Source organism: Rattus rattus, chromosome 17 (genome assembly GCF_011064425.1).
Source record: "Rattus rattus isolate New Zealand chromosome 17, Rrattus_CSIRO_v1, whole genome shotgun sequence".
NCBI lineage: Eukaryota > Metazoa > Chordata > Mammalia > Rodentia > Muridae > Rattus > Rattus rattus.
Window position 1 is genome coordinate 31,678,432 of NC_046170.1, and position 26,010 is coordinate 31,704,441.

General features: G+C 45.7%; 2 protein-coding genes across 3 annotated transcripts; one reads left to right on the forward strand and one right to left on the reverse strand.

Moving 5' to 3' along the window:
• Nucleotides 1-381: 381 nt before the first annotated feature.
• Kars1 (lysyl-tRNA synthetase 1) lies at nt 382-18,920 on the reverse strand. Of its 2 annotated transcripts, XM_032887492.1 has the most exons (14): nt 18,804-18,920; nt 13,127-13,289; nt 10,688-10,853; nt 9,786-9,879; nt 8,901-9,087; nt 8,688-8,813; nt 7,410-7,529; nt 5,898-6,060; nt 5,614-5,787; nt 5,383-5,468; nt 4,681-4,766; nt 3,757-3,883; nt 2,137-2,280; nt 382-651 (listed from the first exon to the last, which is right to left on the reverse strand). In XM_032887492.1, exons 1-14 carry the CDS (start codon nt 18,860-18,862, stop codon nt 553-555), a joined length of 1,794 nt encoding a protein of 597 aa, XP_032743383.1. In that variant the 5' UTR covers nt 18,863-18,920; the 3' UTR covers nt 382-552. The 2 variants fall into 2 exon arrangements, with proteins under 2 accessions (XP_032743383.1, XP_032743382.1); XM_032887491.1 differs by lacking the exon at nt 13,127-13,289 and having other exon boundaries at nt 18,804-18,876.
• Nucleotides 18,921-18,929: 9 nt separating this feature from the next.
• Terf2ip (TERF2 interacting protein) lies at nt 18,930-25,635 on the forward strand. Its single transcript, XM_032887493.1, has 3 exons — nt 18,930-19,730; nt 21,791-21,915; nt 24,347-25,635. Exons 1-3 carry the CDS (start codon nt 19,070-19,072, stop codon nt 24,740-24,742), a joined length of 1,182 nt encoding a protein of 393 aa, XP_032743384.1. The 5' UTR covers nt 18,930-19,069; the 3' UTR covers nt 24,743-25,635.
• The last annotated feature ends 375 nt before the right edge of the window (nt 25,636-26,010 follow it).

Consider the following 26,010-nt stretch of genomic DNA (forward strand, 5'->3'; position numbering starts at 1 on the left):
AAATAAGTTTCTATGGAAGTAGTGATTTGATTTTTGCTCCCTGGTATTTCCAGTATTTCAGAACAATACCTCGTACTGAACAGACGTTAATATACATCTGTTAAAGATTATGAATGACCACAGATGGGACTGGAAAGTTGGCTTAGGAGTTAAGAGCACACCCTATTCTCGTAGGGCTGACTTTGTTTCTCAGCATCTATGTTGGGTAGCTTACAAATGTCTGTAACTCCGGCTCTAAGGGACCCAACATCTCTGGCCTCAGAGGGCACCTGCACTCTAATGCACACATACATAATTAATAAAAAAATAAATCTTAAAAAAACAAGAGTTTAAACATTCATTAGATCAGCAGTCTGGGAGGGGGAAATAACATTGCACAGGTAAAGAGAGAAATGGTTTATTTGGTAACAAGGAATAAAAAGAAATTCTTTAATTCTTCTCTCTTGTGGTGGTTGGACTGCAGTGTCCAGAGGGCGGGCACCACACAGGAACCCCTCCCTCCCTCAGACCAGATCTGCTGCTCAAGCGCAAAGGCCATAGTTGCATAGTCTTCTAGACAGAGGGGCTGGCCTCTGTGCTTTCTGGGGTCTCGGTGGCTGTTGCAGTTTCCTTCTTGTCTTCAGGCTTCATGGCAGGAAAGAGAAGTACTTCCTGGAGAAGAGAAGAGCAAAGGTTCCTTTAAAGCGAAGCACCATGCACCAGGCACAGTGGAACTTATTTAATCACAGCCCTTAGGAGGTGGGGGTGGGTGGTGGGTGGGGATGGGGGACAGACCACTGTGACTTGATTTCAAGGCCAGCCTGGTCTACATATGGTTAAGTTCCAGAACAACCAGACCAGAACTATGTGGTAAGACTCTGGCTTTAAAAAAAAAAAAAGACACTATGAATCCCATCCCATCGCATATCGCACCCCACCCCCTTGCAATCCTACTTTTGCTGCTGCCTCTGCTGTTACAAAATCTAGAAATACACACCCAGCCAAGGGCACAGAACCTGCTAGGGTCCCACGTCAAAAAAATGAATCAACAGGTTCTAGCAAAACTGGGTTCCGGGGCTAGAGAGATGGCTCAGCAATTAAGATCACTTGTTCTTGCAGAGGACCAAGATGTGGTTCCCAGCACAGCCTCGTGTAACTTGCTTCAGGGGATCTGACAATCTCTTCTGGCCTCTGCAGGCACATGGGATGCTTGTGGTGTAAATGAGCCATATGTTTAATTTTTAAAAACTTATTATTTTGTTTTATGAGTGAACCTCAGCTGGGTGGTGGTGGCATATGCCTTTAATCCCAGCACTCAGAAGGCAGAAGCAGGCAGCTGGAGAGATGGCTCAGCAGGTAAGAGCACTGGCTGCTCTTCCAGAGGTCCTGAGTTCAATTCCCAGCAACCACATGGTGGCTCACAATCACCTGTAATGGGGTCTGATGCCCTCTTCTGGTGTGTCTGAAGACAGCAACAGTGTACAATAAAATAAAATCTTTAAAAAAAAAAAAGGGCAGAAGCAGGGGGATCTCTGAGTTCAAAGCCAGCCTGGTCTACAGTGTGAGTTCCAGGACATCCAGGGCTATGAAGAGAAACCCTATATGGAATAATAAAAACCAAAAGACCAAAACCAAAACCAGAACCAAAAGAAAAACAAAACAAACAAACAAACAACAACAACAAAAAACCCCATAAACCAAACCACACCAAAGCAAAGCGATCCAAAAGCGAGCTTCCTCAGAGGCATGCACCAATACAATCTCAGTGTTCTGGAGGTAGAGGCCAGAATATCAGGAATGTCAAGGTCATCATAAACTACAGATGGAGTTCCAAGAGAGCCCAGGCTACATGAGATCCTGTCTCAAAAAGTATTAACACCAGCAAAAGCAGTCTTCACTCCTCATAGCACTGATGATTTAAGGCAATATATGTAGAGAGGGCTTAGCATTTCCCTGGACATTGAGGAAAAGCAAACTATTAGTTTCCCTCCTGTCTCAAGCAGGGAGACTAAAGTCCTGTAAGGTCCCATGCTCTTTGGTCTTCTCCTGTAGTGGAAGGGACTCCTGAGCCTCTCCTTTCTTCTCCAGGCCCTGTGCTCTGTCGTCTCCAGTACAGTGGAGTTCTGGGGAAGCATGCACTGGGAGGTCTGCACGTACCTTGATATTGTTGGAGTCTGTGAGAAACATGGTGACTCGGTCGATACCCATGCCCCAGCCAGCTGTTGGGGGCAGCCCGTACTCCAGGGCAGTACAGAAGTTCTCATCTATGAACATGGCCTCATCGTCACCAGCAGCCTTGGCCTGGAATAATTAAGAGTCACATGATCAAAAGGATCTAGGCCTTCTAGTCAGCCTTCCTCATGCTGTGGCCCTTATTACAGCTCCTCACGTGGGGTGACCCCAACCACAAAGTTATTTCCCTGCTTCTTCATAACTACTGTTTGCTACTGTTATGAACCCTAATGTAAATGTCTGATATGAGATCCCCCCCAAAGTCAACCCACAGTTCTAGGTCATCTCAGTGTCCACATACATACATTCAAACTTTCAAAAGGAGTACCAAAGATGCCCAGGACAACATCTGATCAACTTGCTAGAAATTGATTTCTAGAGACCTGGAAGTTAGGATGACAAAGTCTACCTCAGAGATGAAACTCAGATTTTAAGTTGAATGCAACTGTACATATCTACAGTTCCAATACTTGGAACACGAAGGTTAAGGGAGGCAGGCAGTCCTCATTATTTTACACAAATAATATACAGTAATTTTAAAAAGACAAAATCTGTCTTGTTTGGGGATTTGGGACCTCAAAGAATCTTTCTCTATTTCCTGAAACCACCCATCAGTGGCAGAAGTAGCCAAAACTAAATAGAGAGATTCTGTTTCAAGAAACAACGCAATGGGCTGGAGAGATGGGTCAGTGGTTAAGAGCACTGACTGTTCCTCCAGAGGTCCTGAGTTCAAATCCCAGCAACCACATGGCAGCTCACAACCATCTGTAATGGGATCTGATGCCCTCTTCTGGTGTGTCTGAAAACAGCAACAGTGTTCTCACATACACAAAATGAATAAAATCTTGAAAACAAAACAAACACAAAAAACAAAGCAAAACAAAACAATAGCTGTCCCCTTCCAAAAAAGGGGGAGAGGTATAGTTTAAGAAAAGGTATGTCCTTGTTAAATGTATTTTTGAGATGAGTGTCCAAATATAGGCAATCTTAAACTCATTTTATGTATTATATGATCGAGGCCAAAGTGTCAGCTGAGTGTGGTACATAGCTCTGTAATCCCAGCCCTTAGAGGCAGGGACAAGAGGGTCAGGGATTCAAGGCAGCTTTGGCTACCCATGAGACTTCTCAAAAACAAAAAGAACAGCTGTTTTGAATGGAACTCCTGTGAAGCCTCTTTATGAGAGATTACTCTGGAGAGTTGGAGAGAAGCTCTTTCAAAAGATCCAAGTTTGATTGCCAGCACGCACATGGTGGCTTACAACCATTTGTACATAACTCCAGTTCCGGGGGATCCAACACCCTAACACCCTTTCCTGCCCTCCTGAGCATTGTGTGCACATGGCGCACTGACATACTTGCAGGCAGAACACACACACACACACACACACACACACACACACACACACACACACACACTATAATACAATTGGAGAGCCTCCCTGGCTTTGGTTAAAACACCAAGAAAATGTCCAGCAACATAGGGTTAAGGGTGGTGCTTACCCCCGGTGTGAGCTCAGGGGTAAGAGGCCATTCTCACTCACTCACCTTGGCCTGTTCTTCAAACAGTTGTCTCTGCCGCACGGGATCGTTCAGCTCAGTGTATGCATTGCATATTTCCTTCTTCATGACAAACAGCTCGAAGCGCTCAGTTAGACCCTCTTTGGAACGGTGCCTGGAGACATGAGACCACAGAGGATGAACATTCAGAGCTCACATAATGCAATACTTGACCCAAAAGTCCAAACATGAAGCCTCAACAACTTTCAGCACCGATGTGTGGTGCCAGTGTGAGGGAGAGCCGAGACGTGACTACATTCCTGACAGGCAGGGGGACAGCCTGCACCCAGGCCCTTCTGCTTTGTCCTCATACTCTGGAATGCCCACTTGTTCTGGTCAAGGAGGCAATGGCAAAGGTCTAGCATATATTTTTGCTCTTTGTTGAGGTTGCCTTGGGAACCCAATCACCATGCTGACAACAGACTATTGCCAGAGAGATCCCGTGAAGAGGTCCTGGCAGGATTCCCATCTTAGATATCGTATCAGTGCACGCCACAGAAAGACCACCACCCACTCAACACAGGACAGCAAAACAAAGTGTCGCTTTAACTTAACCATTAACTTCTTCTGGGTTTGGTTTTTTGAAAGCACTACTGAAGGGCCATTGAGATGGCTCAGCGGTTAAGAGCACCAACTGCTCTTCCAGAGGACTTGAGTTCAATTCCCAGCAACCACATGGTGGCTCACAACCATCTGTAATGAGATCTGATGTCCTCCTCTGGTGTGTCTGAACACAGCTACAGTGTACTCATATACATAAAATAAAAATTAAAAAAGAAAAAAGCAGAACTGAAGATTGAACGTAGGCCTAGATTCATGCTAAGCAAATGTTCTATGGCACAGGTCCAGCCCCAGCAGCCCCAGCCCTACTTCAGGGTGTTTTTTTTAATGCAGTAACAAACTGTGTCTTACCATTTGGCCAGAGGACTCATGATCTGTGGGTGATCACAGATGAATGTAGGGTTGATGCATGTCACTTCGAGGAACTCTCCCACGAGCTTAAGGAGAAAACAGAGCAGAGCTAGGCATGGCTTCTGATGTCACTGACAGCCCAGCCCAAGGGAAGGCTTTACCTCCACACTGCTGAGTTCACCCTGCAGCTTTCTCAGAGCGCGGAGTACTGTGTAAGATAATATACTCCGACTAGTTGGCAAAGAGTGTAATATTACATTTCAAAGCTCCTTTTTGCCTGTATTTCTTTTTCCCTCGTTAATCTTTACATCCTGATCACTGTCCCCCATGCCTGGTCCCTCTCAGTCCCTCCTCTCCTGTCCCTCCTCTCCTCTGAGAGGGTGGAGGCCCCTGGGTATCATCACCCTGGCACATCAACGCTGTGCAGGGCTAGATGCATCCTTCCCCACTGTGGCTGGACAAGGTGGCCCAGTTAGGGGAATGGGATCTGAGGGTGGGGATTGAGAGCCACCCCTTCCCTGGCCTTGACTTGTGAGTACTTAACCACAGAGCTACATTTCCCAATCCCAATTCAAAGTTTCATTCTCCTGTTCCTCTGTAAGGTTCCCTGTGAAGCTGCAGGGAAGGATCCACCCAGTGAGACCCACTTTCTAGGATCAGAGTGCTGGCGAGCCCCGGGTGAGCACAAGCATGGTCTCTTGCCTTATCAAGGAGCCTGGCTGTGGTCCGAGGCGGGGGGCACTCAACAGCCCTTGCAACACAAATATCGTCGAGAATTTTGCGAGTTTCTGTGACAGAAATATTTAAGTTAGGACAGGGAATATCACTGTGCAAAATGCCTATAAACACAACACGTGGGACACTTTAGCTCTGACCTAAACAGATCTGTAGCTGAACAAGAAGGAAGGCCACATGGTGAAGTGTAGTATTTACCTTCAGTCTCAAAGAGACTGGTTTCTGGCAGCTTCACGCCCAGAACCTTCTCAAGCTCTTCTACCATGCTGATTCTTCGGAAGGGTGGGGTGAAGTCAATCTCATAGGCTTGGCCTTCTGGCCCATCTGGGTGATAGGTGATCTTGTAACTGCCTGTGATGCTTTTCACCATCCCTGGGAAAGAAAGCGGCCTCTATCTCATGGACTAAAAACAGGAAGTTCTCTGAGGGCGGGCAGCACAGCCGTCTCCCAGTCGAGTATGAGCTGAAGGCAGCGGGACTCACCTGACAGCATCTTCTCTGTGATTTCCATGAGGTCATGATAGTCTGCATAGGCCATGTAGAATTCACAGGTGGTGAACTCAGGATTGTGAGTCAAATCAATCCCTTCGTTCCGGAACTGGCGCCCAATTTCATAAACCCGGTCAATGCCACCAACCACCAGCATCTACGAAAACCACAGGGACACAGTGTGTGTTAACAGCCCACAGGGCCACAGTGTGTGTTAACAGCCCACAGGCTCCTAAGAACTAACTGCTCGTCAGAGCTGGGGTTTGCTCTCCACTCAAAATGCCCAATGCCCTGCTGTTTTTTTTTTCTTTTTTTGGTTCTTTTTTTCAGAGCTGGGGACCGAACCCAGGGTCTTCCACTGAGCTAAATCCCCAACCCCCCTGCTGTCTTTAGACAGCAATGTGCTTTTGTTTTTATTTGGCTGTACAGGACTCCGAGTCTCTTCCTGTGTCTGTGCTATTTCTGATTTGTTGAGTCTGAGTTTTTCCAAAGCCTCTTGTGGCGTTAGGTTACGCAGTGCCCCAGCTCCACCTACCAGACACACTAGTGACATATTAGCACGGAAGCTACCAAAGGGAGGTGTAGGTGCTACACAGAACTCACTATGGCGATGGGAACCAGAGGCAGCCATCTTTGAAACAGACTACTGAGCTCCTAGTGCAGTGACGGTGCCCAGTAGGCACAGTGTGCTAGCCACAAGCCAGCACCATTTCCAGGCCCCCACGGGTCCCCGGCCTTCAAGGTTATTGTGGCTCTGTGCTCCCTTACAGAGCTGAATTAATTTCGGTCTTGCTTTAACTTGCCATATATCTGCAACTAAGAATCTTGGATGACAGTCTTTGGTATTTATACTGATAATCTGAAGAGATTTATTTTTATTTTCTAGAAAGAAGTTAAGACCAGCGAAAGTTCTTTTATGAAAGACTAAACTCAGAAGGACTGGGATGTAGTTCAGTGGTAGAGTTTTTTTTTTTTTTTTTTTTTTTGAGACAGGGTCTCACTGTAGCCTTTGGCTGACCTAGAATTCATTGTACAGACAAGAGTTTAGGATCTGCTTGCCTCTGCCTCCCGAAAGTGCTGGCGTTAAGGTGTCTGCCACCATGCCAGTTGTAGAGTTTTGAAAAAAAAAAGGAAGGAAGGAAGGAAGGAAGAAAGGAAGAAAAAAAAGCGCAAGGCCCTGGGTTCAGTCCCCAGCCTCAAAAAAAAGAATTAAAAAAAAAAAAAAAAAAGAAAGGAAGAAAAAAGAAAGAGAAAGCAAGCAAGCAAGCAAGCCAAAAATGCGATCTAATCTGCGGAAGCCAGAAGTTACGGCTTTGGAGCTCGAACAGGGTGTGTGTACACTTGTACAATACAATGGATGCCTTCAATTCTCAACTGCTTACAAGGAAATCACAACCCACAATCACTACAGAATTACAACATTCTCCTGGCCATTCTCTCCTTACGTCAGACTGTACTAGTCTAGTCTCCTGCTACTCAAAGGAAATGGGGTATGGTGTGGACTACCTTGTGGTAGAGCTCTGGAGCAATTCTCATGTACAGGTTCATGTCCAGCTCGTTGTGGTAGGTGATGAAAGGCTTTGCCACAGCTCCCCCGGGGATGATGTTCATCATGGGAGTCTCGATCTAAAGCAGACAGAAAGACACAGCTCTTAGATAACTAGAGGCCTTGAGGCAGTTCATTCTCTGCATGTGACACAGTGCCAGCCTGTCATACAACAAGGTAGACAAACAGACGGTCGGACTTTTTAGAACCACGTCTCCATTCCTAATAACAACCAGCGCTGTAAATGCTGTCAAGCTGTAAAAGGAACTATAGCCAAGTGCTGCAGCTCTTAGGTTTATCAGACTGTGGTGGTGTGAATGTGAATGGCCCCATAGGTTTAATGTTTGGTCTCAGTTGGTGAGACTGCTTGGAAGGATTAAGAGGAGGTACAGCCTTTTTGGAGTAGATGTGTCACTGGGGATGGTTTTGAGGTTTCAAAGCCTATGGCAGGCCCAGGGTCTGTCTGACTGTATTTTTCCTCTTTCTCAATCTTTCTGCCTGCAACCTGTGGACCAGGATATAAGCCCTCAGCCCCAGGCCTGCTTGCCTGCCTGCTGGCACACTTCCTGCCATGATGATACTGGACCAACCCTCTGAATACTTTCTCTTAGAAGAGTTGTCTTGGTCACAGCGTCTCTTCACAGCAGCTAAGGCATTTACAGTATTTACCACCTACATCCTTTAAGATGCATTGGAGGGCTGGAGAGACGCCCAGCTGTTAAAGCACAGAGGACCCAAGTTCTCGGACCTCAAAAGGCACTGGCATTTACATGTACAGATACATACATGTAGTTTAAAAAAACAGGCTAAGAGTTATAGGAACACTGGACATCTTCCCTATCCTTTGCATGTGCACATAGACACATGCACCAGCACACACAGCAAAAATAGATTGGAATGGAGTCTGAAAAAAAAAAAAAAAAAAAAAAAAAAAGAGGCAGGTTTATTAGAGTATATATAACATGACTACAATTTGTATTTAAACCAAAAATAAAACTCCTCCAAAACATTTACGTGCATACTCCATACAGTGAGAATACATATGTATAATTAGTGTATTTGATGTGCATATATCTGCCTGCCCATGCCTCCTAAGTGTTTGAACTAAGGGGGTATCATGCCACCTGGCTGCTAAGATATTCTTAATGCTACAGACCCTTCAAAACTACTGAAAATGCCGTCATCAGCACCACAAGGCAGGTACCATCTCAGGTAAAGAACCCTTCCCCCTTGGTCACCTCTAGGAATCCCAGCTCGTCCAAGAAACTTCTTATATAAGTGATGATCTTAGAGCGGATGATAAACTTCTGCCTCACAAAGTCGTTCAGTATCAAGTCCAAGTATCTCTGACGATACCTTGTTTCCTAAACCAAAAGCAGAGGTTAGAAACCAGCGTCTCCTGAGCCAGCTACACGGAAGGCACACGTGTGAGAGCAGCTAGCGGGGCTCACCTTGTCCTTGAGGCCGAAGTGAAGATGAGGCAGCATGTGCAAGCAGGGGGACAGGAGTGTCATCTCCCGGGGGACGATGCTCAGCTCACCCTTCTTGGTTTTTCCGGGATTGCCCTCGACTCCGATTATGTCTCCCCTGCGCAGTTTGTTATTGATGTGAACGAATTCTTCCTCTGATTTATAATTCCTGAGTGAAAGGAAAAGTAAGAATGTACAGTTCTGGGCTGGAGAGATGGCTCAGCAGTTAAGAGCACTGATTGCTCTTCCAGAGGTCCTGAGTTCAATTCCCAGCAACCACATGGTGGCTCACAACCATCTGTAATGGGATCTGATGCTCTCTTCTGGCGCGTCTGAAGACAGCTACAGTGTACTCATCTATAATAAATAAATAAATCTTAAAAAAAGTATTTTAAAAAAAAAAGAATGTACAGTTCTACAAATTAATACAGACAGACGCCTGGCTTACTCAGAAAACCCGCACTCAGAATCCCTGCTTCAGGGACAGCTGCTGGAGGGATTCCCTCCATGTTTACTGTCCTATAAGTAAGAAGTCATTGCTAGATCTTTTCACCGCCACTCACCTGCATCCAACCACATGCCCCACTCCTCCCTACCCTAACTCTAGATGGCAATGGGAGAATAGGACCACACCAGCCTGTGTCTTCACCTGACCCTCTGTTACTCTGGGGTGTGACACAGAAATTTTTTAGTTTGTTTGGTTTTTGATTTTTTGAGAAGTTTTCTCTGTCCTAGAGTTTGCTACAGACCAGGCTGACCTCAAACCCAAGGGATCCACCTGCATCTGCCCCAAGTGCTGGGATTAAAGGCGTATGCTGCCACCACCACCCAGCAATACAAGATCTTCAGCTGTCTGCTTCAATGTACCTGGAGTTGGCCATGACTTGTAACTTGACCCCCTCTCCTCGAAGGTCATAGAAGATGAGCTTTCCCCCAGAGGCTCTCTTGGCATGGATGCGACCTAGGAAGAAAACACGGGGCGTACTGAGAAAAAGAGAAGCCTTCTGAGCTCTCTGTGCAGCACTGATCACAATGATCTGAGGGTGGCCCGAGGTCTGCAGCCTGTCCTCTTCTTCATGGCAGTGATTTCACTACAGCAGTCACGGCTGTACAGGAAGTCCTCTCTTTAAAGATGGTCAGTGGATTCCTGGATGATGGCAGTAGTAGTGACAACACAGGTTCTGGGCCTTCCTGAAACTTTACATAAAAATCCAAAGTATCAGGGGTTGGAGATTTAGCTCAGTGGTAGAGCGCTTGCCTAGCAAGCGCAAGGCCCTGGGTTCGATCCTCAGCTACTGAAAAAAAAAAAAACCAAAAATCCAAAGTATCAGCAGGCAGAGACTAGATAGGCTAAGCCAAGCCCATTAACAAATGTCATGCAGGGAAAGGCCAGGCACAGCAGCACCCTTCTTTCTTCCCAGCACTTGGGAGGCAGAGCAGTTTCCAGCCAGGAAGTCCCTCAAAGAACATCTGTTCCCCAGAAGCATCACCTTATCTAAAAGTCAACCCATGCCTCGGGGCTGCTCTAATCTGTGAGTAGACATAAAGCACTGTCTCCAGTAAAATAGCTTCAACACCAACTGGGAGAGAGAGTGCAGCATGGACATCTCAAGTTGGAGGCCAGCCTAGGATATACAGCAAGATCTGGATTCAAATAAAAAAAAGAGGGGGAAGACAACACAAGACCAGCCTAGGCCCTCCTTTGTGTTAGCATAGAAGCTTGCCCCCGTGAGATGAAAGGCAAGTGAACTGTCAGGGAGCCTTCCTACCTGCTACTTTTAAGGTGATGTCAGTCAGGTGGTCCCCAGGCTGCAGGTGACTGTATTCTTGGATGAACTGAGTGAGTGAGATGTCCACATGGAACTTGTGTGGGTACGGGTCCTCCCCACTGACCTTCAGCTGCTGGACAGCTTGACTACGGATCTTGTAGTATTGCTGTTAAAAAAGCCAGCCCTTCAGAAGCGGAACCCCGTGAGGTGTGGCTTCTTCAGCAGAGTATCATACTGATTACGTTCCTTGTCACTGTGACGGAATAGCTTACAGGATTATTCTAGTTTAAGAGAATATAGTTATGGCAGGGAAAGCACGACAGCAGAGTGGCTTGTTCAGGCCATCAGAGGCTTATGGAACAACTTCACCTCTGCACATCAGGCAAGTCAGACACCCACGTTGGGAAGAATGGGGCTGCAGCATAACCCATTAGACTCACTACCAGCAGATCCAACAATGGTAAAGCACACCTTTGATCCCAGTGCCTGGGAAGCAGAGGCAGGTGGATTTTTGTGACTTGGAGGCCAGCCTGGTCTACAGAGTGAATTCTAGGACAGCCAAGGCCACATAGAAAAACTCTGTCTCAGACTGGAGAGATGGCTCAGAGGTTAAGAGCACTGTCTGGGGGCTGGAGAGGTGACTCAGCGGTTAAGAGCACTGAATGCTCTCCCAGAGGTCCTGAGTTCAAATCCCAGCAACCACATGGTGGCTCACAACCATCTGTAATGGGGTCTGATGCCCATTTCTGGTGTGTCTGAAGACAGCTTCATATATAATAAATAAATAAATTTAAAAAAAAAAAAAAGCACTGTCTGTTCTTCCAGAGGTCCTGAGTTCAATTCCCAGCAACCACATGGTGGCTCACAACCATTCGGATTGAGATTCGATGCCCTCTTCTGGCCTGCAGGTGTACATGCAGGCAGAAAGCTGTATGATGTATACACAATAAATAAATATTAAAAAGAAAAGATTGATTTATTTAAAAAAAAGAAAAGAAAAACTCTGTCTCATAAAGGCAAAACAAAAGACCCACCACCAGCAACCCACTTCCTCCAGAAGGCTCCACCTCCTAAAACTTCTACAACCTTCCAATACAGCATGGGCACTATCTAGGAACGTCAAGAGAACACATGAGCCTGTCAGGGGCATAACCCGAGCACTAACCTCTGCATCTCTCAAATAGGACTAGGGAATGAAATTTGTATCAAAAAAATGTAGATTCATAAAATGAACTTAAAGTATAAGAGTCAATAGAATAAAAAATGGAGGTTCGCCTAAAATAATAAAACTTAATTGTTACAGACAGTCTCTTTGGTGGACTGCACTTGCATGGTGAAGTCACTTTCTTAATTATTCTTCTGGCCACACATTAGACTCTACCCTTGGGCACGCTCAGCAAACCTATAGAGTGCAGATATGGAGTATTTTACCACAGGGATTGTGTGATGGTTTGTATATGCTTAGGCCAGGGAGCAGCACTGTTGGGAGGTGTGGCCTTCTGGGTAGGTGTGGCCTTGTGGGTATGGGCTAGCCTTGTGGGTATGGGCTTTAAAACCCTAGTTCTAGTTGCCTGGAAGTCAGTATTCTGCTAGCAGCCTTCAGATGAGGTAGAAATCTCAGCTCTGCTGCTCCATGCCTGCCTGGATGCTGCTGTGTTCCCACCTTGATGATAATGGACTGAACTTCTGAACCTGTAAGCCAGCCCTAATTAAATGTTGTCTTTTGTAAGACTTGCATTGGTCATGGTGTCTGTTTAGAGCAGTAAAACCCTAACTAAGACAGGTTGGCAATTTTTTTCTTTTAGAAAATTTACTTTTAATCATATGAATGTTGTATGTATGCATGTATGTGTGTCTGTGTGGAGGTGTGTGTACATGCAGGAGGGGAAGTTGGAGTAACAGGTGGTTATTAGCAACCTGATGTGGGTATCCTCTGGAATAGCAGGATATACTCTTAACCACCGAGGCATCTCTCCAGCCACTTGTAACCTTTATCTCGATGCAACTTCCCAATTCTACTCTGCATAGTGGAAAATCAGCCTTGGAGTGATACAAATGGCCATGGCTGTGTTTATGTACAAAACCAGGAAATAGGAGAGGAGAGGTAGATTTGGCATGAGGAATGTATTTTGCCAACTAATAGAAGCTCTTGTCTCTCTTGATGGAAGCCACCCCGCTGTCACTGCTACAGGCTCAGCTACTCCCCCGGAAGTAGTTACTCAGGATGACTGGAGTCTTGAAATTGCCTCCTTGGACTTGATATTAAAAACGCAGGGCCTATGCCTTTAGCAAACGAAAGGCAGACACTGCCCTCCCAATTCTCTTGCTGGTTCAAGTTCTTATTTATCTCGTTAGTCACTTGGTCTCTCCTGCTGTCTGCCACAAGCCTCTCAGAAGTTCTCCTATGTCCAGCCATCCCGGTGGCCCAGGGGAACTCACATTTGGGTCCAGGGTCTCCTCCTCAGCACCGACGCCATTGTCAGCAGTGTGGTTGGTGGCAGCAGCAGCAGTCGTCTGGTTTAGCTGCTTCTCACTGAGCTCTTTCTGCTTGGCCTCTTTCTCTGCCAGCTTCTTCTCAGCTTTCAGACGCCTCTTCAGCTCACTGTTGAGAAGATGACAGCACCCAGTGTGACAGCTGCCCAAAGAGCCCTCTGTCAGAAGCTCCACTGCCACTTTCCAACGTGTGAGCGGCCTGCAGACAATGCTCCTGCTGCGCCCCACGCCCTAAGTGATGTTACTCCCCACTCTAACCTATTAGTCACTAAGCTACTTATGGGGTAAGACGAAAAGAAAACCTAAGCTTTGAACAAAGACGCAACAACAGGTCATTCCCAGTGTCCACTTGGCATCAGAAACCAACTGGAATCAAGATACTCAAAGGTGAAGAAGCCCGCATTTACCAGTTTATGCAAGTACTGGAATAGAGATTTCCCAGAAAATCTGCAGGATAAACTTTTAAGCTCCCTGACACTAGAAACTGCATCCTGGTAGTTTGGTATCCCTAGAAGACATCCCTACAGTACCACTTAACGGTGTAGTAAGGTAACACCTCTGGCTCTGTCAGCTTCCTGGGTCTCCTAGAGAAGTGAGTTAGACTGTGGAGAGCTGGTCTGCAGAGCTTGAAGACACGATCCCTTCAAGAGATATTTCAGAACTGTCAAAGACTGATGTGTGGGTTGGAGGTGTGGCTCAGTCGGTAGAAAGCTTGCCCAGCGTTCACGAAGCCCGGGGTTTAATCTCTAGCCCTGCAGATGTGATGCTGCACATCTCTAAACCCAGTGCTTGGGAGGTGCAGGCAGGAGACCACAGGTTTACGGTCACCTACAGCTCCACAGTGAATCTGAGGCCAGCCTGAGACCCAGCCCAGAACAAAACTGTTCTGACTTTAACCAGAACGGAATACTATATGAATCAGCACAATTCAGGCAACGGCATGCTATGTTCGTAGTCAAACTGCCTAGCGCTAAAATAAAACACGAGCCACTTGAATGGCATTGAGCAAATGACTTATCATCATCTAGAAAAAGAAAATAAGATACCCTCTCACCAGTAGTGAGGACTGACACGTTAATAAGAAATGATTGAGTCCCAGAGTATAGTTAGGCCTCAAAAGTGGGTTCTAGGTCTCTCACTACTTAACTCTTCTGCCTCCAGGACAAACCCAGACAAATCTGGACCCATTTCTAATTAAGTTTCTCATCATCCAAACTTCATACATGTTACCTGAGACTCAAAACAATGGGGGCAACTCTGTGACCCTTGACCTGAACTTGCTATCTGAATCCAGGAAAAATGAACTGACTTAGACAAGAATGTCTTCATTATTCAAAGAGAATTTATGGATGGATCATTCTTTATAATGGATAAGTCTTCAATAGTGAACATGGCAAAAGATTCTAAGTCATGGCTGTATATTATCTGGCTTTAGAACACACCTTTCACATTCTTTTGTTTATTTTGAACTATTGGAGGTCGAACCCAGAGGTCCAAGTGTGCTAAACAAGAGGTCTAACACAGGGGCTGGGGATTTAGCTCAGTGGTAGAGCGCTTGCCTAGCAAGCGCAAGGCCCTGGGTTCAGTCCCCAGCTCCAGAAAAAAAAAGAAAAAAGAAAAAAGAAGAAGAAGAAACAAAAAAAAGAGGTCTAACACAATTACTCCCAAGCTCCTCTTTCTTTTGAAATGGGACTGCTAAATTGTTCAGTCTGCCCCTGAACTTGCAACCCTCTCCCCTCGGCTTCCCAGAGGTCTGGGATTACAGACATGTACCAGTTACTACTGTTCACTGCCCTTTCTTTGTTTTCAATATGAATTTAGTGAAACTTAAAGAAAAGAACTTGATTATCTTCTAAGTACAAATTAATTGTGAAAGCTTCAAAACAGACAAGTCTTTCTAAATACAATGTGTCTTGCACTCATCTTTCTAACAGTCCGCTAGATCTATCATTCTGTAATTCAGTGAGCTAGCTTTTAAGGCTATCTGGTCCTCCCCCACCCCCATCCCAATATTAAGATAAATCTCTTTTCTGCTTTATTCAGAATTTGCTCTTGTAGATTTTAAGGACAGTCAAAAAAAACAAACAAACAAACAAACAAAAAAACCAAAAACACAAACAAAACCCTAAAGGCAGCACCAAAACTAGGACAAAATTGATAAACCAGAAAGACAAAAAAGGGGAAAATAGCTAGCATTAGAAATTCCTTGGGTTGGGGATTTAGCTCAGTGGTAGAGCGCTTGCCTAGCAAGCGCAAGGCCCTGGGTTCGGTCCCCAGCTCCGGAAAAAAAAAACCCAAAAAACCAAAAACCAAAAAACAACAAAAAAACAAAAAAAAAACAAACAAACAAACAAAATTCCCTTTATTTCAGGCAAGGCAGTGTAGCACATGCCTGTAATCCTAGAGTGGAAAGCAAGCTAAAGCAGACAGACCTTTAGATGAGGGCCAGCCTTCATTACAGTGGGCTTGAGGACAGCCTGGTCTACACAGCAAGATCTGTCTCAGCCTTCATTACATAGTGAGTCTGAGGACAGCCTGGTCTACATAGCAAGATCTGTCTCAAAATTAGTCAAAAGGGGGAAAAGAGAGAGAGAGAGAAAGGGGGAGGGAGGAGAGAGAGAGAGAGAGAGAGAGAGAGAGAGAGAGAGAACACAGAGAAGGGACCATAGAGAGGACTCTGAACTCACAAAGTAAGGAGGAAGTCTTGGCTTGGGCCATAGAGCTGTTTCCTTAACATGTCCAAAGACTTAGTCAGCTAACAAGACACCAAAGGAAAGATCCTGCTCCCAGAGCAATAAAGAATGGGCACCAACCTTCTTCTATCAGAAAGTGGCTTGTCCTTGCAGAGCGTTGTGAAAGGAGCAAGTTGGCCCAGTCGAAGTTCCCTCTGACCCCATTCTGCCCATGAGGTTTGGCGCAGGGACCCCCTAACAAGCCTGACAGCAGCTTGCATCAACATGGCAGAACACCCTGGAACTAATGATTACCACCACCTAGCAGGAAACAGAGACGTGTAGTCAGAGGGGACCAATAGTATAAACCCACTCATCCTGCACTCCTGAGGAGGGGAGCCATGATTTGTACTAACATGCAATGTCCCTCTGAACTTCAGTCCCTCCTGACTAACATCTGCAACGTTCTTAGTCCTAGTATAGGAAAAACTGCTTCATATCTGGGATTAGAAACTCAAACGCAAGGCAATCAATATCCAGAAATGTTCCCAACTTCCTAAAATATGGAAGGCAAAGTGTGGGGCTCTCAAGTGTGGTTTCTCCCCTGAAGACGGAATCCTGGCAACAGGATGACAGTGAAAATATCAGATGCAAATCTTAGACAGTCCCAGCTACTCGGGAGCTTGGGAAGGATCATTTGAGCCTAGGAGTTTGAGAACAGCCTGAGGAACACAGTAAAACCCCATCCCAGGAAATGGACAAACACAGCACACAGAAGCCGGCTACAGGAAAGACTCTCTGAGTCACAGAAAGGGCCATCATGGAGGAGGGGACAGGCCCTCAGACGACATTATGTTCACGTGTCATAAACACTATGGCCTTAGACCTACCGGGATCACACTCTACTGTGTTCAAGTACTTTGAGGAGGAATCTTTCGCCTGAGAATGAGTGATTTGAGCAGATAGCCCATTAGTTTTTAACTTTGGGGACTTTCAGGAATAAAATGGTCCTGAGTAAAAACTTCAAGAAATTCTAAGAATAATTAGGAAAAAGGGAAATATTATTCACAGAAAAATTATTTTGTCCGGGAATGTACATAAAAACTTGTTTATTTATTACATATAAGTACATTTATGTATTTATTTATTTATATTTATTATATATAGTACACTGTAGCTGTCTTCAGACACACCAGAAGAGGGCATCAAATCTCATTACAGATGGTTGTGAGCAACCATGTGGTTGCTGGGATTTGAACTCAGGACCTCTGGAAGAGCAGTCAGTGCTCTTAACCACTGAGCCATCTCTCCAGCCCCAAAACTGATTTATTTTAAAGCCAACTGGTGGCGGCGCACACACTCGGGTGGCAAAGGCAAGTAGATCTAGACCTCTCAGTTTAAGGCCAGCCTGGATCTCCAGAGTGAGTTCTAGGATAGCCAAGGCTATACAGAGAAATCCTATCTTGTAAAAACAAAACAAACAAAACAAAACCCCACACCACCTGATTTAAATAGACAACCGAGGATCACAGACTTGGTATAGACTTCCGTTTAGATTTCTGTTTCATTGCTTCAGAGCAGTGCTAGAAGACACATCAGGAACATAAACTTAATGTAGTATGCTGGAAATCAAGAGCTTTGTGCATGGAAGCAGTCACTAAGCTGCACTCACAATTCCTGGGAACACCCATTTTTTTCCCATAAAAAACCAACAGCCAGGGCCATAGTTTGTGACTTTTAAAAGTGGACATTAGCATTTCTCTGGCAAGATTACTACGGAGATTAGACAAAGTTTGTATAGTGCCACCATGGTGTTTTAGCAGGTGAAGGTTGCTTTAAAAAAAAAAAAGTGAATGGTATTATTTAAGTGACTTAAAAGCAGCAGTAAGGCTTCCCTAATTTACCTGAAAACTGAGCCACTTTTACTTGTGACTCAAAATTTCAACTACTGATTTAATAAACTCAATCAGTCTCCTCTAAGCAACCCATCAAATCGTTCACACAAAGGACAACCAATAGAGGGCTAGCGACCCCTAAGTCTTTAACACTTTCTTTAAAATTCTTCTAAAACACACAAAGCAGAAGCAAAGACAAAGTAAAAGGGAAAATCAGTTCTTATCTAGAACGTCTCTGGTATTCCCCTCTGGGATCAACATGAGGATTTATTGCTAGGGCACTAACTAAAGCAGCCATGGTATGTAACAGCTTAAATTACTAATTTCCTATAGCTCTGGAGGGCGCTACGTAGTTCCAGGCATTAAGAAGACATTGCTAGTGTTCTGTGGTTCAAGTGGGGGAACCCTGGACTAGTATGTACTTGTAAAATACAACCAGTTAAAGGGAGGCCAATCTTATCTGTCTACCCAATTCTCGGATTTGGGGTGTTTTACAAAGCTGTCCAGCAGTGCAAAGGGAACCTGGTGTATCCCGCTAAATAAGGCCATTTGCTCCCCTGTCACAGATTCTTTGAGTGTCACATATGGGTAAGTGCACTATAGTTTCTGAACCTAACCCCTTTTAACATCCAAGGTGAGGAATAACCTTGGATATGCCAAGAATAATTTAAAGGTTCTTATTTGAAGAACAAAGATGTTTAACCATTTCCCCAATCTATCAGTCGGGGGTGTGGCTCAATTAAAATAGAAAGGCATTTCTTAGAAGGTGGGGAAAAGTTAGTTTCACTTTTCTTTGCCTCTATTCCCAGTTCCTGTACTGGCTTTCCCAAGGCATGTTCGTCCCCACAGCTAGGACCAGGGAACCCACCAACCACGCAGTTGACTCTGGGGCATTCCGAAGGCTGTAGGTTCCAGGGCATCTCTGTCCCAGCATGTGCTCACCCACCCGCAAAGGCAGAGGGACCCCTGACACAATCGCCTTGGCGGGAAAACTCCAGGTACGTCCCATCTAGACACTGCGACAAGAGACACTTAAAGAATTTCAACGACACTTACTTCTTGCTTAGTTTCGGCTCGCCATCCAATTTGACTTCACCCTCCCGCAGCGTGGCCATCTTGCCCACTGGCCCGACCCAGAAAAAAAAAGTGACTAGCGTTGAACAAGAACTTCCAGGTCACCGCTCTAAGTCCCGCCTCTTCCGGGGAAGAGGGCGGGCACTAGGCTGGGCTCTCGCTGTGCAGGCGCAGTTCTGGGCTCCTCCGGCGGAGTCAGTCTTCTCAGTGTTGTGCCTTTGCTTTTCTTGGGCAGCGGAGCGACAGGTATGGCGGAGGCAATGGATCTGGGTAAAGATCCCAATGGGCCCACCCACTCCTCCACTCTGTTTGTGAGAGAAGACGGCAGCGCCATGTCGTTTTACGTGCGGCCCAGCTCGGCCAAGCGCCGGCTGTCAACGCTCATCCTGCACGGCGGCGGCATCTTGTGTCGGGTGCAGAAGCCCGGGGCCGTGCTGCTAGCCCAGCCGGGGGAGGCGCTGGCCGAGGCTTCGGGCGACTTCATCTCCACGCAGTACATCCTAGACTGCGTGGAGCGCAACGAGAAGCTGGAACTGGAGGCCTATCGGCTGGGCCTCACGGAGCAGGCGTCCGACCCTAAGCCCGGGGCTTCTGCGGAGGGCTCCACGGAACCCGAGCCTCAGCCCCTGACCGGGCGCATTGCCTACACTGACGCAGACGATGTGGCCATCCTAACCTACGTAAAGGAAAATGCCCGTTCGCCCAGCTCAGTCACAGGCAACGCCTTGTGGAAAGCGATGGAGAAGAGCTCGCTCACGCAGCACTCCTGGCAGTCGCTCAAGGACCGCTACCTCAAGCACCTGCAGGGCCAGGAGCACAAGTACCTGCTCGGGAACGCTCCGGTCAGCCCGTCCTCCCAGAAGCTCAAACGGAAGGCGGAGCAGGACCCGGAGGCTGCGGATAGCGGGGGTGAGGCTTGCACCTTCGGGGCTGGGGGGGTCCTGGGGGTCCGAGAGGGGGAGGGGGCGGGGCTGCCTGTCCATCAGCATCCTTTTTGGCTTCGTTGGTGGCATAGCTCAGCCCCTCTCCTCTGCTGAGGTCCGAAGTGAAAGTGCACCGGTTCCTCTTATCCCTTGCTCTCTGGTTTTAATTTGTCTTTTCATTAACGTTTCCTTCCTATTGACTGGTCGTTGTTCGTTGATGGGTTTGGGTTTGGGAGGGTGGGTAACTTGAGGTCTCTCGCTGTGCCGCCCAGGCTGTCCCCTAACTAGTCTGAAATGTTCTTCCTGCCTCAGCCTCCGGAGTGCTGGGACTACAGGACAGTAACTAGTTTACAAGAACGCCTCTGTGTTCAAAAGGAACACAGTACTGTATATACGAAAACTTTCTACTTACTACCCACCAGTTACCTAGTTTTCCTCCAGGAGGTAACAGGGTAACCTGTTTCTATTTTTCCCCTCCCACCCTCTCTTTCTCTCCTTTTTTCCCTCTCCCTCTCTCCTTCCTTCCTTCCTTCCTTCCTTCTCCTTCCTCCTCTCCTCCTCCTCTTCTTTGAGAGGAAAAAAAAATCCTGGTTATCCTGGTTATAGATGTTGCCTATATTTTGGTTTCTGTATTTTACCTTAATTGAATGTACTTCCACATAGAAAGGAAGGTTACTTTGTGGTCTTCCTTAGGTGAGGTGAATTCTAAGCACTTGAGGTTGAGATCTGGTTATGGTTAGTATACAGTACAAAGGTTTGTTTTGTTTTTTGTTTTTTTTTTTAAGATTTATTTTTTATATGTGAGTATACCTCCATCTTCAGACACACCAGAAGAGGGCATCGGATCCCATTACAGATGGTTGGGAGCCATCATGTGCTTGCTGGGAATTGAACTCAGGACCTCTGGAGGAGCAGTCAGTGCTCTTAACCTCTGAGCCATCTCTCCAGCCCAAGGTCCTGCTTTTTTATTTAAGTCATGTTGTAAGTTTGTTTTTGAGACAGCCAGGCTGGCCTCCCAAGTCTAGGCAATCCTCTACGGCAGTCTCTAGAGTGCTGGAATTACATAGTTGAGACACCATGCCTGGCATCTACCTTTTTCTGTAACCAGTATTGACAGCTTAAATGGCAGGCCTTTCTGTTAAAAAGACATGCTTTCTCCCTCTGTTGGGGGTGGAGGTTTGTCTGGAGAAGTAAAATGTATTTCTCTATTTCAGCAGCCCCTTAGGTTCCTATTTTAACAGATGCTAGCTGCCAGGTTCTCCTTACCTGTTACAGAGTCATCCTGGCTGACTACTCCGGTCTGTATCCCCTATAGTCAGCCTCCCTTCCCCCAGCGTCTCTGATTTCTTTATAACCCAACCGTTTTGGTTATGCCAGTCTCTTGTGTTCCAGGTTCCTGGGTACTCTCTTTGCTCCTCCCCTCTCCCTCCTCCCCTTCCCTCCCTCAGCCCCTCCCTCTCCCCCATCTCTTGGTTTATTGTGGGCCCCTAAGATGCCTCTGGCTACTCTCTTTCTCACGTCTACCATAAACCTCACTGTACTTAAATCATTGAGTCGGGTTGGGGATTTAGCTCAGTGGTAGAGCGCTTGCCTAGGAAGCGCAAGGCCCTGGGTTCGGTCCCCAGCTCCGAAAAAAGGAACCAAAAAAAAAAAAATTACCTCTTTAGGGGTTGGGATTTAGCTCAGTGGTAGAGCGCTTGCCTAGGAAGCGCAAGGCCCTGGGTTCGGTCCCCAGCTCCGGAAAAAAAAAAAAAAAAAAAAAAAGAACCAAAAATCATTGAGTCCTCATTTATTGTCCCATTTGGCCTAGAACTCACTCAAGAGTCCCAGAGTAGCCTCTTAACTCAAACCTCCCTGCACCTGAGTGCTGGGATTGTAGGTTATTTTTGGAAACAAGTGTGAGAATTATGGAGTATGCGTATCTTATACTCTGTACACTTCTGAATAACAAGCAGGGGTTTCCTAAAAGAAACAAACCTGCACACAGAGAACTGATACGGATGGTCTGTGCGATGAGCCTCATTGATCTGCTCTTTTCTTTCATAGAGCCACAGAACAAGAGGACGCCAGACTTGCCTGAGGAGGAGTGTGTGAAGGGGGAGACCAAGGAGAATGGAGAGGCAGACAACAAGCTGTTTGAGGAAGCCACTCCGGAGTTGGGGGAAGCCGTGGTATCTTGACTTCGTTTACTCATTTCCTCCCCTCGCCTCCATTCTCATTTGCTTATTAAACTGTGATTCCATCCACCCAAGAACAGGAACGTACAAGACAGCAGAGGAGAGAAGATGTGATCTGGCTTCAGTCCTTACAATACTTTAGTATTTGGCAGGATAGTGTAAGGGGCTGAGGGAGAAAAATAATCACACCATCTTTTTTCCTTTGCTTTGCTTTGAGTGGTCTCACTGCGTAGCCGATGGTGGCTTGGGATTTGATCTGTAGATCAGGCTGCCCTTGAACTGACAGATCTGCCTGCCTCCACCCTCTGAGTGCTGGGATTAAAGACACGTGCCCTGGGACAGCTCTACTTTAACAGTTTAAAGCACCCTGCTCTGAACGCTCGGATCTCAGCTGGTGCTTTCAAAGAATGGTTTATTTGGTTTTTGTAGAATGTGCTTATACTTCTCAGGAAGTAAATCTAATCTTTAAAGTCTCTGTGTGCTTAGAACTTTGGGAATATTCTTGTTCTTTTAAATTCAGTTTGTCCTTAACTATGATGTTGGAGTCCCACGATATAGCTGTTGGGAAGGCCAGTTGCTGCAAAATAATGACGATGACCTTTTTAATCCAAATTGTATGTATGTGTCTTCTCCAAGACTAAAGATCTTGGGAATTAACTCTTTAAAAAACATTTAAAATTTTTATTACAATTTTATTTATTGGATAATAAGTCTGTCCTCTTTTTCTAACATGTGTATCCTGGAGATTAAACTCAAGTGTCAGGCCTGCTGACGGGTGGGTGATTTTACCTGCCTAGCTATCTTGCTGGCCTTGATTTAACACAAAAGAAAGTAGTTACAGAACCAAACCTAATGGCATTGTGTTTGGGAGGGAGGCAGAGGCAGGTGGATTTCTGTGAGTCCTAGGACAGCCAGAGCTACATAGTGAGATCCTGTCTTGGAAAATAACAGAGCAGGAAAAAAAAAGAAGAGGTTATGATTCATTTTTTTGCTCCCTCCTGCCTTATTTCCCTTCCAGTGTCTTTTGTAAAGATACTGGCTCAGCCTGTCATGGTGGTATTTGTCTGTGACCCCAGCATTTAAGAGATGAAGGCAGGAGGAGCAGGAGTTCAGGGTTATCCTTGGCTATATTATCTCTGAAGCTACCCTGAGCTACTTTGTCTAAAATTAAAACAAAACAAAACAAAACAAAAAACTACCCCCATGAATGTGGTGGTGCATGCCCATAATTACGGCACCTGGGAGTCAAAAGGAGGGACTCAGAAGTTAAAGGTGAGGACTGGCAAGTTGTCTTAGAGGGTTAGAGCACTTGTTGCTCTTGCAGAGGACCCGGTTTCATTCCCAGCACCCACAAGGCAGCTTATAAACATCTGTGTCTGCAGTTTTAGGCAGAAGATTGCCCTCTTCTGCTTTTTTGTGGGCATCAGACATGCACATGGTGCACATACAAAACGTGCAGGCAAGGGTTTGGGGATTTAGCTTAGTGGTAGAGCACTTGCCTAGCAAGCGCAAGGCCCTGGGTTTGGTCCCTAGCTCCGAAAAAAAGAAAACAAACAAACAAACAAACAAACAAAAACCGTGCAGGCAAAATACTCTACACATAAAATAATAATTCTAAGACATTTTTTAAAAATTAATTCATAAAGGGGAAAAAGTTAAAGATCATTCTTTGCTACAAAGCAAATACGAAGCCAGCTGGGCTGTGTGACACGTCATCTCACTGTACAGCCCACACTGCCCTGAATTTATGGGTGATCTTTCAGCCAGGAATGCTGGGATGGCAAGGACATGTCACCACATCCATCTGGTATTTAGTATAAAAGAAGAAAATTAAGTTTGTATAAATAGTGAGTGAATGACTATCACTGACCTTCAGAACTAAAGGATCATTGTTTTTCCTAGTTTGTATGTTTTGTTATTTGATAATTTGTACATTTCCCATCAACTGTCAAACTCAGTAGTTCTTAGACACAGCTCTCATTTAACATACTTTGTGGTATGCCTGAATGTCGTACAGCTTGGAAACCCTAATAGCCTCATACAGCAGCAGTATTGAGGACTTAGTTCCCAGGCTTCGGTGATAAGCACAGCATGCCTGGTTCCTGTTTTTATGAACTTCACATCTGCAAGTGAAGTCAGGCATTTACCAAGTGATCTAATGTCATACAGGTTACCCATGTTCTCTCTCTCACATACATATATTCTGTATTTTAATCAGTTAAATATATATGTGTAGATTGCACAAAACACTTCCTCCCTCCCACATACTATCTGCATGCATATATGTACACACGTCAGATGAGTGAAATGAGAGGAACTGACGGGCGCCCGAGTGAAGGGCCAGGGAGTGATAGCTGGGAGATAAGATGTGCAAGAGTTCACGACTTAATAAATAGGAACTGGTTTCTCTCCTCGTTCTTTCTAGGTGGATGAGAGCCCTGACTTTGAAATACACATAACCATGTGTGATGGTGATCCACCCACACCTGAGGAAGATTCAGAAACACAGCCAGACGAGGAGGAAGAGGAACCAAAAGTTTCTACACAAGAAGTGGGAACTGCCATTAAGATCATCCGGCAGCTAATGGAAAAGTTTAACTTGGATCTCTCAACAGTTACACAGGCCTTGCTGAAAAACAGTGGTGAACTGGAGGCCACTTCCTCTTTCTTAGAGTCTGGACGGAGACCTGATGGTTTCCCAATTTGGTGCCGACAAGATGACTTAGATTTGCAAAAGGACGATGATGACACTAGAAATGCACTGGTCAAAAAATATGGAGCTCAGAATGTTGCTCGGAGGATCGAATTTCGAAAGAAATAAGGACAAGATAACCAAGACAGGTGACCATGTAAGCATCTTGTGACCATTGAAGCTGACGGGTGCTGCCGCTCTGTGAACCCCAGGTTTTGTAGCCAAGCAGTATAACGTAGCAGGATAAAACAAAAGAAACTGGATTAGAGCTGTCGGTGGCCAGTATCCCATGTTTATGATAGGCAAATCTAAGCCAGAGAGGTTGGTCTGTGTAGTAGTGAGCCTTGGTTGGAATGTGGCCCCCATTGTACAGGAGACAGCAGCCAAGTGACAAAGTCAAGATTAGAAATGAAAGGGCACTTGATCGGTGAGTGAATAACCTTCTGTCTTGCTTTAGGTGGAGGGTCCCAAACCAAAAGTCTGGAAGTAAGATTTAATTGTAGAGCTTATACATGGACTGTCCCAAACTCTCCCGTTCCCCAGGGAGCTCTGGGCTCTGTTTCGACGGTGTTGAGTTATCCCACAGGCACCTTGCTGAGTCTTTGAAATCCCCTCTCCTTCCGCGGCTCTTGCTGTTTGAGTTTTGAATCAAGTCTCTCTAGCACGTATTTGGTTACTTACCGTTCACTCTGTGTACAGAAGCCCAGGCCTGGGGCAGCTTCCACCCTCTCCGACATAAAAGAGGTCATATACAGACTTCACAGTCAGGGATCAAAGAGAAAATCGCGTTCTAGACACACGCACAGATCTTAAAGCTCTGTGCTGTAAGTTTGTGATTCTGTGTTTCACCCTTGTCGCTATCCTCAGACAAGGTAGGCTGGAGACTCTTAATTGTGATATGTTTGTAAATTTTATGGAACGTAAGTTTTCTGCGGAAAATTATGTAGACTTAAAATTTAGTTGATTGGTCCACTTCGTTGTGTTGTTTTTGTCATTGAAAATAAATATAATTTTGTGTTTGAGTCTTGTCAATAAGTGTTTTCTTTATATAGGAACAGTTTAGGTAGACTTTCATTTTAGAATTAATAAACCATGAAAAGATCCTCCTGTGGATGGAGCAAAGGGAAGATAAATGTCAGTCAGGGTTTCTATTCCTGCACAAACATCATGACCAAGAAGCAAGTTGGGGAGGAAAGGGTTTATTCAGCTTACACTTCCACATTGCTGTTCATCACCAAAGGAAGTCAGGACTGGAACTTAAGCAGGTCAGGAAGCAGGAGCTGATGCAGAGAACATGTGGGGGTAGTGCTGCTTACTGGCTTGCTCAGCTTGCTTTTTAAAAAAAAAAAAACAGATTTACCAGCCCAGGGATTATATATAAGTACACCTAGCTCTTT